This window comes from Danio aesculapii, chromosome 20 (genome assembly GCF_903798145.1).
Source record: "Danio aesculapii chromosome 20, fDanAes4.1, whole genome shotgun sequence".
Taxonomy (NCBI): domain Eukaryota; kingdom Metazoa; phylum Chordata; class Actinopteri; order Cypriniformes; family Danionidae; genus Danio; species Danio aesculapii.
The window spans coordinates 49,650,751-49,667,330 of record NC_079454.1 but is presented as its reverse complement, the minus strand read 5'-3'; the positions used below and the strand labels follow the sequence as shown (position 1 = coordinate 49,667,330).

General features: G+C 42.0%; 1 protein-coding gene across 1 annotated transcript in view; it reads left to right on the top strand.

Moving 5' to 3' along the window:
• cfap61 (cilia and flagella associated protein 61) overlaps positions 1-16,580 on the top strand; it is a 99,740-nt gene that overhangs the window by 33,254 nt on the left and 49,906 nt on the right. Inside the window, exon 16 of the mRNA XM_056445531.1 lies at positions 16,278-16,405. Coding sequence (XP_056301506.1) covers positions 16,278-16,405 — 128 coding nt within the window. The remainder of the gene's footprint in view (positions 1-16,277; positions 16,406-16,580) is intronic.

Below are 16,580 nucleotides of genomic sequence, written 5' to 3'. Positions count from 1 at the left end.
AAAACTTGCACATTTGTGTGTGTGTGTGAGGTCCTTTACTGACAGTTGTGTGTGTGTATCTTGTCGGAAAATATAGCGAAAAGTCCCACATGACGGTACTAGTTTGATTGCGGTGTTTAACTGAAACAGTCAGTAAACACAAGCACATCTTATTGAACATCATTTATTTTCATCACCAATTATCATAGAACAGTTCTTCAAGCAGTTTGTGATGCATTTTGGAAACAGGAGATGAGTCCCTGGTCTAATGCACCACCTGGCTTGAGAAACCCGTTCTCAAAGTCTTATTATTTGTGTAGCACACATTTTCTGAACGCCTTCGGCAGAATTCAAATGAGCCATTTTAATCTAGATTAATCTAGATTCATTCTGAAATTAATCTAGATTAAAAAAATTATTCTATGCCCATCATATATATACATATATACAGCTGAAGTCCGAATTATTAGCCCCCCTTTGTTTTTGTTTTCTTTTTTAAATATTTCCCAAATTATGTTTAACAGAGCAGGGAAATTTTCACAGTATGTCTGATAATATTTTTTCTTCTGGAGAAAGTCTTATTTGTTTTATTTCAGCTAGAATGAAAGCAGTTTTAATTTTTTTAAAAACATGTTAAGGTCAAAATTATTAGCCCCTTTAAGCTATATTTTTTCAATAGTCTACAGAACAAACCATCATTATACAATAACTTGCCTAATTACCGTAACCTGCCTAGTTAACCTAATTAACCTAGTTAAGCCTTTAAATGTCACTTTAAGCTGTATAGAAGTGTCTTGAAAAATATCTAGTCAAATATTATTTACTGTCATCATGGTAAAGATAAAATAAATCAGTTATTAGAGATGAGTTATTAAAACTGTTATGATTAGAAATGTGTTGAGAAAATCTTCTCTCTGTTAAACAGAAATTGGGGAAAATAAACAGGGGACTAATAATTCTGACTTCAACTGTATGTATATATGTATGTATTTTGTGTGTATTGTGTGTGTGTCTGTGTTAGGTGTGTATATCTGTTTAGTGAAGAAAGCAAGACAGTTTAGCAAAAAGTTGGTGGTTAGAGCCTCGTCTGGATCAGTTGGCATTTCTGTGTGGAGTTTGCATGTTCTCCGCGTGTTCGCGTAGGTTTCCTCCGAGTGCTCCGGTTTCCCCCACAAGTCCAAAGACATGCGCTATAGGAGAATTGAATAAGCTAAATTGGCTGTAGTGTATGTGTGTAAATGTGTGAGTGTGCTTGTATTTGCATATGTGCGTGTGTGTGTGAGAGAGAGAAAGCTGGAGGGGGAGTTCACTTCACACCATGTTTCTTCAGCAGTACAATTTAAATGAGCTAAATTAATGATGAGGTGTTATGACAGCACAGTTTTCTTCAACAAACCACACATCAGGAGAGCTTGAATAGGACGTTCGAGGTGTCGTGTATGACGCCTGCCATACAAAGTAGAAGTTTTGTTACAATTCGGCTGTGTATTTTGTCTTTTAGTTCACTGCTTTTAGAGAAAGTAGAATCGTTCTTTGTGAAGACATGTGGAAATACAAAGTGAAGTTTCATAGACTAATTTCGAGAGGAGCATGTGATATGATGCATGACTGGCTGCTCATCTGTAATCAGTAATAATCCAATCAGAGTGATCCAAGCTTACAATAAATGGATCGTTTTCTCCCTACTGCTCTGTCTTCGTTTTAGAAGAATCCCCCCTTCCACCCTATCTCCTCCTTTTCCTCCCTTTTCTAAGGGGAAGCTCTCGAGACCTACCTGATCTCGGATCCCCTTATATGCTTATTGATCGGGCGGGAGCATGCATGTTTGTGTTGTGTGTGTGTTTCTGTGATATGAGCATTTGTTTTTGTTTTGTGTGTGTTTTTGTATGCATTTTGTGTATGTGTATTGTGTCTGTATGTCTGTGTTGTTTTGTGTGTGTTGTGTATGTGCGCTGTGTTTGTCTGCCATATGAGTTTATGTCTGTTTTTGTTGTGTGTGTGTGTTTTGTATGCATTTTGTGTGTATGTATTGTGCCTGTGTTGTGTCTTGTGTGTGTTTTATTCATGTATGATGTGTTGTGTGTGTCTGTGGGTCTGTGTTGCATGTATTTTGTGTGTGTGTGTGTGTTTATTTGTATTTTGTGCGTGTGCGTTTGGTTTGTGTGTATGTGGTTTGTGTGTGTGTCTGTGATAATGAGTGTTTGTTTTTGTTTTGTGTGTGTGTTTTTGTATGCATTTTGTGTATATGTATTGTGTTTGTATGTCTGTGTTGTGTGTGCTGTGTGTTTTATTTTTATTCATGTATGGTGTGTTTTGTTTGTCTGTGGGTCTGTGCTGCATGTATGTCTGTTTGTGTGTGCGTTTTGTATGTGTTTTGTGTCTCTGTGTGTGTGTGTGTTTCAGTGTGTGTCTGCGATACGAGTGTGTGTGTTTTGTATGCGTTTTGTGTGTGTTTTATTCATGTATGGTGTGTTGTGTACAGTATGTCTGTTGGTCTGTGCTGCATGTATTTTGTGTGTGTATGTGTGTGTTTATGTCTGTTGTGGGTGTATGTCTATTTGTGTTTTGTGTGGGGTCTATGCGTTGTGATGTTTGTATTTCTGTTGTGTATATATGCCTGTGGGTGTTATATGAATGTGTGTGTGTGTGTGTGTGTGTGTGTATATATCTGCATTGTGTGTGTGTGTAATTATGTTTTGTGTGTTGTGTATGCGTTTTGTGTGTGTGTGTGTTTACCTTGTATTCCTGATGTTGCGGGGACCGAATGCACCTATGAAGTAAACAGCTCATAAATCCCACAAGAATGCCGTATTTGGAAAGTGTAAAAACTGCAGCTTGTTTCCTGTGGACGGGAAGAGGGTCAGAAGAAAAGGACAAAACATACAGTACACAAATCATTACGTCTTTGAGAAGTCCCCATAAAGATAGCAGCATAAGTGTGTGAGTGTGTGTAGTGCATTAGCTAGAAACACAAGCTGTCACCTCAGCTTCAGTCCACATTAGGAGCTCCACTGGTAGCGCAGCAACGCTGGTGTCCAGGCAGATAAGAAGAGCACAAGCACTGCTCTCCGCTAATCCCCCGTCCGCTTCAGATGAATTAATCAGAGTTAAAGCACCTGTTCACTCTCCCTCAATACAGGCTTGTGTTACGAAGGCCGTTGTGTCTGAGAGACGTCCTGCATGTCAGAGCAACACCTGCTTTACCTGAGGACAGAGACAGAGACGTCAGCTTCATGTCATACAGTGGTGTAAAGTAACTAATTACAAACACTCAAACTACTGTAATCGAGTAGTTTTTCCTCAGGAATTGTAATTTACTGAGTAGTTCTATAAATGTGTACCTTTACTCTCCCTTGAGTACATTTGTAGTGCAGTATCGGTACTTTTACTCCATTACTTTCCTTCAACCTGCAGTCACTACTTTACTTATTCCTGTCATTCATACACACTCATTCACACACGTACACTACGGACAATTTAGCTTACCCAATTCACCTATAGCACATGTCTCTGGACTTGTGGGGGCAACCGGAGGAAAGCCACGGGAATATGGGGAGAACATGCAAACTCCACACAGAAACGGCAACTGACCCAGCCAAGGCTTGAACCAGCGACCTTCTTGCTGTGAGGCAAACGTGCTACCCACTACACCACCGTGCAGCCCCCAGCCGTATATTAGATTAGATTAAACTTTGTCATTACACATGTACAAGTACAAGGCAACGAAATGCAGTTTCGGTCTAACCAGCAGTGCAATAGCAGCAAGTGCAGGATACAGGTATAAGTTATAAAGTGCAGTTATAGAAAAACTATGGTGATATTTACAGATGGATGTACTATCAATATTATATACAGGTTGTTATGAACAGAGATTTACAATAAATGAATATATGTACAGGTAGCTATTAATAATGCAACTACGTTTTCAGAATGAGCCTGGATTGCAACAATCAGAAGTGTGCAGATGGATAATGTATATGTACAGTGGGTGTGTACATAATTTAAAAATGTCCATGTGCAGTGGGTATGTACAGTTCAATAAATGAATCAGTGCAATGTAGTGCAATGAATATGTGCAATTTTTAAATGTGCAAATGGTAAACAGTGCAGTGATTGTGAGGAGTATAAGTTAGAGGTGAGTGGGGAGTGTATTGGGGGGCAAAAGAGTCAGTGAGGGGCAGAGTTCAAAAGGGAGACAGCTCTGGGGAAAAAGCTGTTCCTCAGTCTGCTGATTTTTGTCCGGGGGAGCCTGAAGTGAGCAGGGTGAGAGGAGTCCTTAAGAGTACTGCGTGCTCAGCGCAGACAGCGTTTCTTCTGGAATTCTCTATGGCTGGCAGTGTGGTCACTGTGATGCGTTGGGCAGTTTTCACCACCCGCTGCAGTGTCTTACGCACAAACATATATATATATATATATATATATATATATATATATATATATATATATATATATATATATATAGTTATGAATTATTAGATGATATTTCAATGACGTTCAGAAAATGATTCTCCATACATCCAGAAAACAGCATTTAATGAATGACTCTGAGGAGCCAATCGTCCTCTTCTTTTCTCAGAGTGCACTGCGCCTCTATTCTTCCATGTTAAATCAGATAAGGTGTAGCGCACAACAAATCCCTCACATTATTCATGCTCAAGGGCCAATTAGAAAAGCAGAGAGAGACAATGATTAGCAGAACAGGGCAGCTGTTTGCTTTCAGTTTGCTTCAAGCATGTCCCTCTTGCTAAATCTGCTTCAGGAATTGACCATTTCAGTGCTTCATATAGCCGCTGAGTCTAATCAAGTGTTCATGTTTCCGTTCTCTCACTTTTTAGCACATTTCAGATGAATTATATTGCTCACTAATGCTAATGTTTTCCTTTTCGCTGCATGTGCTGGTGTCTTTTTAGCTCAATGAAACATGCTGTCGCTCTCGCTCTGATTAAACTACTGTCATTCCGAATGTGCAGGACATCAGCAGTGCTTTTAGAGAAACTGCAATTGCCGTGAGCTTAGCAGTTAGCCGTTAACACGCTGGTTATAGGACAAATGTTAAGCAAAACACACGTGCAGTTAGTTGCATTGAAAAGCTGAGGCTTATGAGATTATCAAGGGTTGAACCTAATGGTCCAGTTGAGCTGTGAGTTCAGATGAACATCAATATGACCGTAATTTCAATGATAAATAACTAACACTTTACTTGAAGGGGTTTATAAGATTTAAAAGATGCTGGGTTCCACGCAATTGATTTGTGTTGGGGAAACATGAATGAATTAAGTTAACATATTCGTTTTAATTAATTTAATTAGGTTAAACATAATTGCAAGGAGCTACGTTTTTTGCAGTTTTTGTTTTCACAAATCCACCAGAGGCCACTGTGTACGCTTATTCAGATCTCAAATATCTTTCATGAGTGCCATTCGATCCTGCTGTTCTCAAGTAAATCCACCAGAGGCCGCTGTCGACTGACTGACCGACTGACACACCCTCCTTCCCTAAACCCAACCAATAGTGTTTTCAAAAGCACCGATTGACCCGCCCACCTCTTCCCTAAACCCAACCAATAGTGTTTTCAAAAGCACCGATTGACCCACCCACCCCTTCCCTTAACCCAACCAATAGTGTTTTCAAAAGCAATCCAGAAAAAGAAAAGCCCTTGCCTGATTTTTACCATGTTTTCAGATTTTACCACATTCTCACCCTGTTGTTTACTTGTTTGTTTTATTTTTTAGCTTTTGTTTTTGTCTTATCTGCTTTCTGGAACCGTTCTTTGTTCGACTCAAACCCCGTCGTCGTGGTCAACTCCACTCTACGTCTCAAATGCACTGACGCATGTGGCAAGCTACTGAACAAACTGGGAAAGCGTGTGTTGTTTCAGTTCATTTTAAAGAAGTAGTCTGAACAAACAGCAAACATAATTTTTCGAGTCCGTCATGTGACCTTTATAATCAAGACATGACAAATGAGTGTGAGATTTTATGCATGTTTATCACAACTATCATTAAGTGTCATTCGCTCAGTTTTGTCATTTTAAATGCAAAGATGACATCATTTGTTATGACAACTTGACATTACTACAACAAAACTTGTCATGAATCTGTCATAAACATGATTTTTCATGAGGCATTATAATTGTGTCATGAAGATTTTTCTAATCACTTTTTCAGTGGAACAAACTGTATTTGGCAACACAGGCAAAATCTCATTCTGAAAACATAGCCCATATACATATACATTACTGGAGATCCCAAATTGCAAATTTGTCTTTAAAACGAATGCTATGGGGCCAGTATGTCACAGTTCCTTTTCGTGCTTACCAGCTGACTACTTACCTCTGTATGGATGGCTTTCCCGCTGTTACCAGTTTGTCCAGTAGCTGTATGTTGACAGACTTGAGACACAGAGGAGAATTGACCATGATGACAGGATTCGAGTCCAACAAAGAATGTTTCCAGAAAGCGGGTAAGACAAAAACAGAAGCCAAAAAATGAAATAAGTAAATAACAGTGAAACGTGGTAAAACCCAACACAATCTCACAGCAATTCCTAACTTTTTGATATAGTGGCTAATTCGTATGAATTCATACGATCTAATTCGTACAATTTAATGTGATTTGCTCATCACCCAATGAGGGTTGGGGTTAGGAGTGGGGTTAGGTGCCATACCTCCTTTTTAAAATCGTACATTTTCGTATGGCTGAACTCGTACAAGTAGGGGTGTGACGGTAACCGCATCACCGCCTTACCGCCATAATGAGATGTCAACCGCGGTGATGTGGTTATTACCGTCATCACCGCCCATTTTAGTTTATTATTTATTTTTGCTTGTGAATCTTTCAGGATCGTATAGAAAAACAGAATAAACTAAAAAGGAATAAAAGGCCTGCCCTAAGTATTTTCCACTTAAATTACAAATTTAGATTACAAAACGAAAACACTGAATCCTTTTTAATAACCAGCATAGGCTGTTTTTATTTGAAGCTTATTTTAATAAAACAGGCCTACTAACTCAAATCAATCGCTCCACAGAAAATAAGCATTTTTAACGCACCGCTGTAATTCTATATCCCAGTCCCTTTATCAACATTTTTAATACAAGTCATTATTTTAAAGATTATGACTTGAGAATATGATTTTACCTCAGCGCTGCACTTTTCTCCTTCTCCCTCGCGCTGAGTTCAGGTGACGGAGTGTTGTGAAGTAGTTAAACTCTCCTCAGTTTAATTTACAGTGTCAAACTGGCACAGGAATATCAGTATATTAATATAGGCTTTGCTAAAAAGCTGGTTAAATGTAGGTCTTTTTTTACAGAAGCTATAAACACACGCGCATGCTGCGACCACGGTGATGAGTCAACAATCGCAAATATTTTGACTTATTTAAAGTAGGCTATAGGCTATAGCATATAATAATTTTGTGTAAAGACATTTATAAAAAAATGTAGCTAATATATCACAGGGGGTTGTGTAGCAGCAACAGTGGAGCATTAATTAAATCCTTTTTTCCCGTGGAGCGAAACAAACACTGCACAGATGTGTAGCGGATGGAGACGCACAAAAATATACAATTCATACATTTTCGTCGGAAGAAAAATATTCTTTGAAGTAATTTTGTTTTGTACAATTTGTATCTTAGTTTTTGTCGGTCAGTTATTTACAAAATAAACAAGAATAACTAATAAACTTTGAGGTGAAGCGATGTGCCTCAGGGTCCGCTTATGCCGCGGCCAAAACACAAACCGGTTAAATACAATTAAGTACTGTAATATAAATAGAATAAAAGTTAAATATTCAGTTTCGAATATTGAATCTTTGTTAACTGTATGATCAAAATTAAAACGGCAGCCTATACTATCACTCTTTATGACAAACATCCATTGATCGGTCAGTTTCGCTATATTTAATCAAAGCGTTTGAACTTTTTGATATTTTAGGCAAAGTGGTCTGCATAACCAATGATCGAACTTATCCATCTGCGACCCACCCATAATTAAACATCATGCAGGCGAGCTGGCTTATTGATTACCTGAACCGTGTATTAACGGCTGCACCAGCATAATCGAGTTCTGCGTATTAATACCAGCACCAGCAGATATAAGAGAGTTTATTTAAAAGCCTATATTAATATACTGATATTCCTGTGCCAGTTTGATAGTTTAACTACTTCACACTTACTCATGGTTTCCGCTAAATTCATTCTTCCATGGCGGGGCGCCACGCCAGGATTCATCCCGCCACGGCTACATTACAGCTTCTCATTCAAATTTTTTTGTTATTTTAATAGCGCATGATAATCACACCAAAGCATAATAAAAAGGTAAGTGAATTATAACAGCGCGAACTTTTCTGTAACCCTTTAAGGTTACGTGCTGACTGACTGACTGTGACAGGTGCGTTATGCATGAGGCCAGCAAACACGATAGCCGTTTTATTTTATTTCAGGACACATTAATACCGGAGGCATTCATACATATTTATAGAAAATCTATTAAAGTCTGGAGACATACTCGTTACACAAACGCACTAAATCGCACTTCAGCAGTGTTTATTTGAGAGCGCACAAGAAGATCTGCGCGCTCTTAAAGCGGCTTATATTTGAGGGGGAGGCAAGAAGTTTTGTGCACGAGCAGAAAAAATCGGCGCGCAAGCAAAGAGATTCACATGCTGTAGGCTATTACATAAATGCGATCTCAACTTCTAATACTGCGCTCACGACATTTGTCATTGAAATAACACCACAGGTAGTTAGTAGATCTGTGTAAAAAAGGCCTGCCGCCACAGCTGGAAAAAATCCTATAGAGGAAACACTGTGTATATGTAAATATGTATGTGTATGTATGTGTGTGTGTGTGTGTGTGTGTGTGTGTGGGTGTGTGTGTGTGTGTGTGTGTGTATATATATATATATATATATATATATATATATATATATATATATATATGCATATATGCATGCGCGCGGTTAACCGACATACCGCATGATTTCTTGCTTCATCACTGCGGTAACAGAAAATCCGTTACCGTCACAGCCCTACGTACAAGTTTGTATGAATTAGCCACTAAACTGACAAAACGTAAAATACTAACGTTTTCTCATGAGATCAGGCTGTGAAATCTGAAAAAGTGTTAAAAATCAGGCTGCAGCAAGGGTTTTTCTTTTTCTGGATTGATTTTGAAAACACTATTGGTTGGGTTTAGGGAAGGAGGAGGGTGGGTCTGTAGATCTTTCAGTCATTCAGTCGACATCGGCCTCTGGTGGATTTACGTGAAAACAGCAGGCGTGAATGGCACTCACGAGAGAAATTTGAGATCTCAAAAAGCATACATAGCAACCTCTGGTGGATTTGTGAAAACAAAAATGCATTTATGTCAAGTTGTCATCTTTGCATTTAAAAAGTCATAACTGAGCGACTGACACTTAATAGCTATGTTTCCATTCACATATTTTTATGCGCATATTGGGTATGTGCATTAAAAAAATAGTTTATTGAAATGCCAAGATGTGCATAAAAACCATCTGCGCATAACTGAGTAGCATAAACTTTTTATCCGATAAGAAAAGATGCATATAAACTACGATAGAAACACTTTTACCAAACAAATTCCAGTATGCACATTTTAAAAAATCATGTGATTTAGATATAAGAGATCATGTGATAATGAAAATGTGTGTGAATGGATAAACCAGCAGGCTGAGCACAATGTAAAATGTTGTTTTGGTCAATCTAAAATCCCTTAACGGTTTCAGTATTAGTGTTATTATATTATTAATGACCTCCAGAATTGTCAAGAGCGTCTGTGCTCTGTGTCTGACGCCTTCAAACGCCACCATGCGTTCACTGCATGACAGCATTTGTTTTCTGAGGCGTAATTTATGAAATGAAGAAAAGATTCACGCAGCTTCTCCTACCGCAGCAAATTTAGTTTTTTACATTTGATATTTGGCACCAGATAATCAGGAAGTGACGATTTTGTTCTCTTTGACTCTTTGGATGGAAACGCTGCTTAATCACACATCTTTTATGCAATATTTCAATTTTGTTCATAAATTTAATTACATTTTTTTCTTTCTTTATTGTCACAAGTGGAAATTTATCTTTGGCTTCGCCACACAACCACATTAGCATTCACATTACATATATCACGGAAAAACAGGCAACACAAATACATTCAATTTCATCACATAAATCACATTAAAAACTCAGTTTAAAACCCTATAGATAATTAGAAGCCAGTATTTAAAATTGTAATGGCATTCGGCACAAAGGAGATTTGATACACATTTTTCTTTGCTTGAGATTGCCTAAAACATCTTTTTGATGGCAGAATCTGAAATTTTACATTTAAAGGGATGGGAACAATCTTCAATAAGGACAGGTGCTTTCTGTTTAATTCTCACTGAATACATTTCATTTGGTTGCCTTTGTGCTTTACCGCACTGGCATTTTTTACTACTTGGGTTTTTCAGTAATTCCCATTTTTGGATGGAAACATAGCTAATGACATTTTAGCTCACTCTGTTATGAAGCGGACAGGAGACAGAGGTAAGGAAACGTTAGGGTGTTTATTAAATGACAACAAGGAGCACATGAAGGATAGCCAGGAGGATCAGGAATGATGTTGGGGTCTTTTCCTCCGTGGCTGGGTAACAGGAATACACGAGGATGGACAGCACACACCAGATACAGCTGACAGAGGATGACACAGACTTGGAAGGACTGGAAGACAGGACGATTCGGGAGGACCAGGAAGACTAGGAGGAATACAAAGAGAACAGGTAAGTAAATCGTTTGTTTTAGCTGAGGATGACTACGCTGAGTGGTCGCTCAGTTGTCCGCTTTCGTCGAGACGAGCCCGGACAATGAGCGACTGGAGTGCTGTGCTTTTATCTGGTGCTCGTGAATGTGATGCAGCTGTGTGCTCATTAGAAGTCAGGTGATGGTGATCTTCGTGAGTGGGGGTCGTGAGAGCCTGACCAATCCATGACAGTACCCCCCTCCCCAGGGCCCGCTCCTGAGGGCCGACACCTCCGACGCCGTGGTGGTCTCCCTCTGCCTCTAGGCGCTGGGAACTCAGGGTGGCTCTCATGAAACTCCACCATGAGACTAGGATCGAGAATATCAGCTCTGGGAACCCATGTCCTTTCTTCGGGGCCGTACCCTTCCCAGTCCACCAGGTACTCCAACTGGCCACCACGACGTCGGGAACGCAAGATCTCCTTCACTGCGTAGACGGCTCCTTCTTCTAGGAGCAGTGGAGGAGGGGGTTCCTCTTCGTGGTCAGGCTCTGTGGAGGGAAGAACAGGATCGTGATAGGGTTTCAGGAGTGATACGTGGAATGTAGGGTGAATACGGTAGTGAGAGGGTAATTGTAGTTTGTAGGTGACGGGGTTAACCTGTTCCACGATGGTGAAGGGACCAACAAATCGGGGACTTAACTTGCGAGAGGGCAGTCGCATGCGTATGTCCCGGGTGGATAGCCACACCTTTTGTCCGGGTGTGTATCTGGGTTCTTCAGACCTTCTCCTATCGGCGGTTACCTTGCTTCGACGGACTGCCCTCTGCAGATGTTGATGAGCCTCGTCCCAGACTCTCTCGCTCTCCCGGAACCAGTGATCCACTGCGGGGACATCAGATGGTTCGCCATCCCAGGGAAAGAGCGGTGGTTGGAAGCCCAGGACGCACTGGAATGGCGTGAGTCCGGTGGAGGGTTGCCGCAGTGAATTTTGGGCATATTCTGCCCAGCCCAAATACTGGCTCCAGGAGTTCTGGTGACCACTGCAGAAGGTCCTCAGGAACCGTCCCACCTCCTGAATCTTCCTCTCTGTCTGCCCGTTGGTTTGGGGATGATATCCAGAAGAGAGGCTGACGGCCACACCTAGGAGCTTGAAGAAGGCTTTCCATAGACGTGAGATGAACTGTGGACCTCTGTCCGACACAATATCTTCTGGAATACCAAATGACCTGAAGACTTGATTAAAGATATTGTCGGCAGTTTCAAAGGCTGTGGGAAGACCTTTCAGAGGGATTAGTTTGACAAACTTTGAGAATCTATCTACTATGACTAGAATACAGGTATTACCTTCTGACGAAGGGAGGTCAGTGATAAAGTCCACTCCTAGGTGTGACCAGGGACGGTTCGGAATCGGCAAGGGATGGAGCTTTCCAGCGGGTAGATGACGTGGGCTCTTGGATTGGGCACAGTCCTTACAGCCCTGAACATATTGCCTCACATCCCTTGCCATGTTTGGCCACCAGAATCGTTGGGATACTAGCGAGAGAGTATTGTTGATCCCTGGATGTCCAGTGCCTAGCGAGGTATGTAAGGAGTGGATCAGATCTACCCGGTGTTCAGGTGGTATGAACTGCCGATGAGGAGGGCATCCCGGCGGAGCAGGGGCTTCCGGAGTGGCAACGACTGGAGGAGCGTTCCAGGTGATCGGACAAATGGAGATGTGTTCGGGAAGAATCTTCGTTGGGAGTTCTTCATGATCGTGATGCTCGTGTAAACGAGAGAGAGCGTCTGCTCTTAGATTCTTGGGTCCTGGACGATAGGAAATGGAGAAATCAAAACGTGAGAAGAAAAGTGACCATCTGGCTTGACGTGGACATAGTCTCTTGGCCTCTTTGATGTATTGGAGGTTTTTGTGATCTGTGATCACCTGGAACGGATGTTTGGCTCCCTCCAACCAGTGACGCCACTCCTCCAAGGCTAGCTTGATTGCTAGAAGCTCCCTGTCTCCTATGCTGTAATTCTGCTCCGCCGGGCTCAACTTCCGAGAGAAATAGGCACAGGGATGCAGTCGGGGCGGTGTATCATGATGTTGAGATAATACTGCCCCGACGCCGGTGGTGGATGCGTCCACTTCCACCACGAAAGGAAGATTTGGGTCAGGATGAGTCAGGAGTGGGGCCCTTGTGAACTCCTTCTTAAGAAGGCGGAAGGCTGCGGCTGCTTCTTTGGTCCACTCCAGTCCTTTGGGTTTACCCTTGAGGAGATTAGTGAGAGGTGATGTTCTCTCAATGTGTGTAGGACCTCCGCAACGTGTTGGCGATGTTCGGCCTCACTCCGGGAGTAAATGAGGATGTCATCTATGTACACTATTACACAGTGGTGAAGAAACTCCCGGAGGACTTCATGAATGAAGTTTTGGAATACGGAGGGGGCGTTGACCAGACCGTAAGGCATGACCTCATATTCATAGTGGCCAGTAGGGGTCACGAATGCTGTCTTCCATTGGTCCCCCTCACGTATTCTTATCAGATTATACGCGCTGCGGAGGTCCAATTTAGTGAAGACTTTAGCTTCTCGGAGCTGTTCCAAAGCGGCTGGTACCAGAGGAAGGGGATATCGGTATTTTACTGTACCGTTATTTAGGACCCTGTAGTCGATGCATGGACGCAGCCCTCCGTCCTTCTTGGCCACAAAGAAGAAGCTTGAGGCGGCTGGTGATTTTGAGTGACGTATGTACCCCTGACTCAGAGCTTCCCTTATGTAATCTTCCATTGCCTGATTCTCTGGAAGCGAGAGCGGGTAGATCCTACCTCTTGGCAACTGGGCATCTGGAACTAGGTCGATCGCGCAGTCCCATGGCCGATGCGGCGGTAGCTGGGAAGCTCTCTTGGGGCAGAAGACATCATGAAAGGAGCTGTACTCCTTAGGAATGTGGATAGACTGCTTCTCAGGAGGGCTCTCGACCGATGTTGCAAACAAAGAAATGGGGTTCCGACCTTGAAGAGGGAGATTTGGAAAACAGGCAGGTGTACATCCAGATCCCCATTTCTTTATCTCTCCTGTGCCCCAAGAGATGATGGGATCGTGCTTCACCAGCCACGGGCGCCCTAGAATGATGTCCATATTTGCACCCTCCAGAACCAGAAATTGAATCCTCTCTTGATGTAACAACCCCACTTGAAGAAGGATGTCTTCGCATTGTCGATGGATACGGGTCGAAGATCGAGTGCACTGGGTTATCGGTTGTATCTGGTATATATGCGAGGACGCCTCAGTACGGAGGTGGAGTTGACGACAGAGGGATTGGGAGATGAAGTTCCCTGCTGACCCGGAGTCGATGAGGGCTGTGACAAGGAGAGAAATAGAGGCAGTAGTTATTTGTACGGTGGTAGTAAGTGGTTTACATTGTTCAATATTCGTACTGAATACACTCACTGAAGTCCGAATGGGACGAAGGGGACACTCCATACGGGTGTGTCCACTGACACCGCAGTATAGACACAGACCCCGGGTCAGCCTCCTCTGTCGTTCCGCTGATGTCAGTCTTCCAGACTCTATTATCATGGGTTCTGGTTCTGGAGAGGCTGTTGACTCAGGCGATTGGAGGAGTGCAGACGAGGGGGTGATGGTGTCCTGTTGATAGGAACGGAGACGATCGGAACATCGGAGAGAATGTTGGATGAATCTCTCCAGACCCATTGTATCATCTAATGTGGCCAGTTGGATTCGGAGAGTGGGTTCCAAGCCGAGCCGGTACGTGGTCAACAACGATCTCTCATTCCATCCACTTGCAGCTGCTAGAGTGCGAAACCGGAGAGCATATTCCTGTGTAGATAGAGTACCTTGCTTTAGATGATACAGCTGCTCTCCAGCGGCTACTTCCCCATCAGAACGTCCAAACACCTCTTTGAAATACTCCGTGAAGGTAGTGATGGAATTCATGACCGGCCCGGCTTGGTTCCAGATCGTCTCAGCCCATTTAAGTGCAGGTCCAGAGAGTAGAGATACGATGTAGGCGATCTTCGACTTATCTGTGGGATATAGAGAAGGTTGCATTTCGAATATGAGGGAACATTGTAACAGAAAACCATTGCACTCCCCCGCTCCGCCTGAGTAGGGCGCTGGTCGGGCCATGGGACTGGAAGGAAGGGCCGAAGAAGAAACTGTGGAGGCGGAAGTGCTCGGTGCTGGTGGTGCGTTGGAAAGTGGAGCTGGTGGCTGTAGAATCCGCTTCAACTGGTTCACCAGCTCTTGAAGGTGATCGGGGGTGCTCATGTTGTCGTCGTTATGGGTCCGGGCTTCTGTTATGAAGCGGACAGGAGACAGAGGTAAGGAAACGTTAGGGTGTTTATTAAATGACAACAAGGAGCACATGAAGGATAGCCAGGAGGATCAGGAATGATGTTGGGGTCTTTTCCTCCGTGGCTGGGTAACAGGAATACACGAGGATGGACAGCACACACCAGATACAGCTGACAGAGGATGACACAGACTTGGAAGGACTGGAAGACAGGACGATTCGGGAGGACCAGGAAGACTAGGAGGAATACAAAGAGAACAGGTAAGTAAATCGTTTGTTTTAGCTGAGGATGACTACGCTGAGTGGTCGCTCAGTTGTCCGCTTTCGTCGAGACGAGCCCGGACAATGAGCGACTGGAGTGCTGTGCTTTTATCTGGTGCTCGTGAATGTGATGCAGCTGTGTGCTCATTAGAAGTCAGGTGATGGTGATCTTCGTGAGTGGGGGTCGTGAGAGCCTGACCAATCCATGACACACTCATGCTCATGACTAGGCATGGGCCGGTGTGAGATTCTGATGGTATGATAACCTTGGATGAAAATATCACGGTTTCACTGTATTGTCTGGTTAAAAAAAAAAAAAAAATTTGCCCCTTTGAAAACAATATGTTTTATTTTTTTGAAGGATTTATATTAGTAAAATGAATCATTGACTTCTGCTGTTTTCATTAGTTTCAAAAACACAGATTTCTTTACAAATTAAAACACCATCTTTGGATATTTTTTCTGCTTGAGATACTGTTGTCCTAAAAAGTAAAAAATATAAATAAAAAATCTTACACATACCTGAGGAACGGTATTACAGAAAATTTAGCTGGTTTTAAAACCTTGACTTTTCCAAACTGATGTATACCTTGAAAACGGATTTATCGTCTCATGCCTACTCATGACGTCTTATGAACAATAAGCAGAATACAACAACATGTACAAGTTCATTGTATCACATTATTAATTGACATTTTCTACACAGTAGCTGAAGACATTTGCTATAAAATGTCCACATGTTCAGATATTTTAGGCTATAAGTTTAATATCTTTAATGATCAGTGTTCATAAAACATTCCTGCTTCATATTTTTGTGAAAACAGAGATTTCTTTTCTCTGTTTTTATAAATAGAAAGTTTTAAATGTAATGCATCAATGCTGAATACAAATATTAATTTCTATTAATTTTCTTTGGTTCTGTTCAAACAATAAGCCATCCTAATGAATATTTTCAGGGTCAGATGACACTAAAGAACTTGTTTTTTTGTGATTTCCTCTCGCCAGGCACCTTTTGCGCTGTACCACACAAACAGAAAACTGTCCATGGAGCCGAAGGTCACCATCAATGCCAGAATTGTGGTGGTGGGAGCATCAGACACGGCTTTAGCGTTTCTCGAAGCTCTAACATTCTGGTAAGCGTCTCAATTTTGGAAACACTACTTCAATCAAACGCTCAATCAAGCCCTAAATAGCATTTGCGATTTTCTTTTTGAAGAAACAGCGAGGTATTTGTGTGTGTGTTTTTTTTTTCTGGGGTGGAGGGCGATCATCTCAAGCGTGATTATAATTAGTGAGAGTGACCCTCAG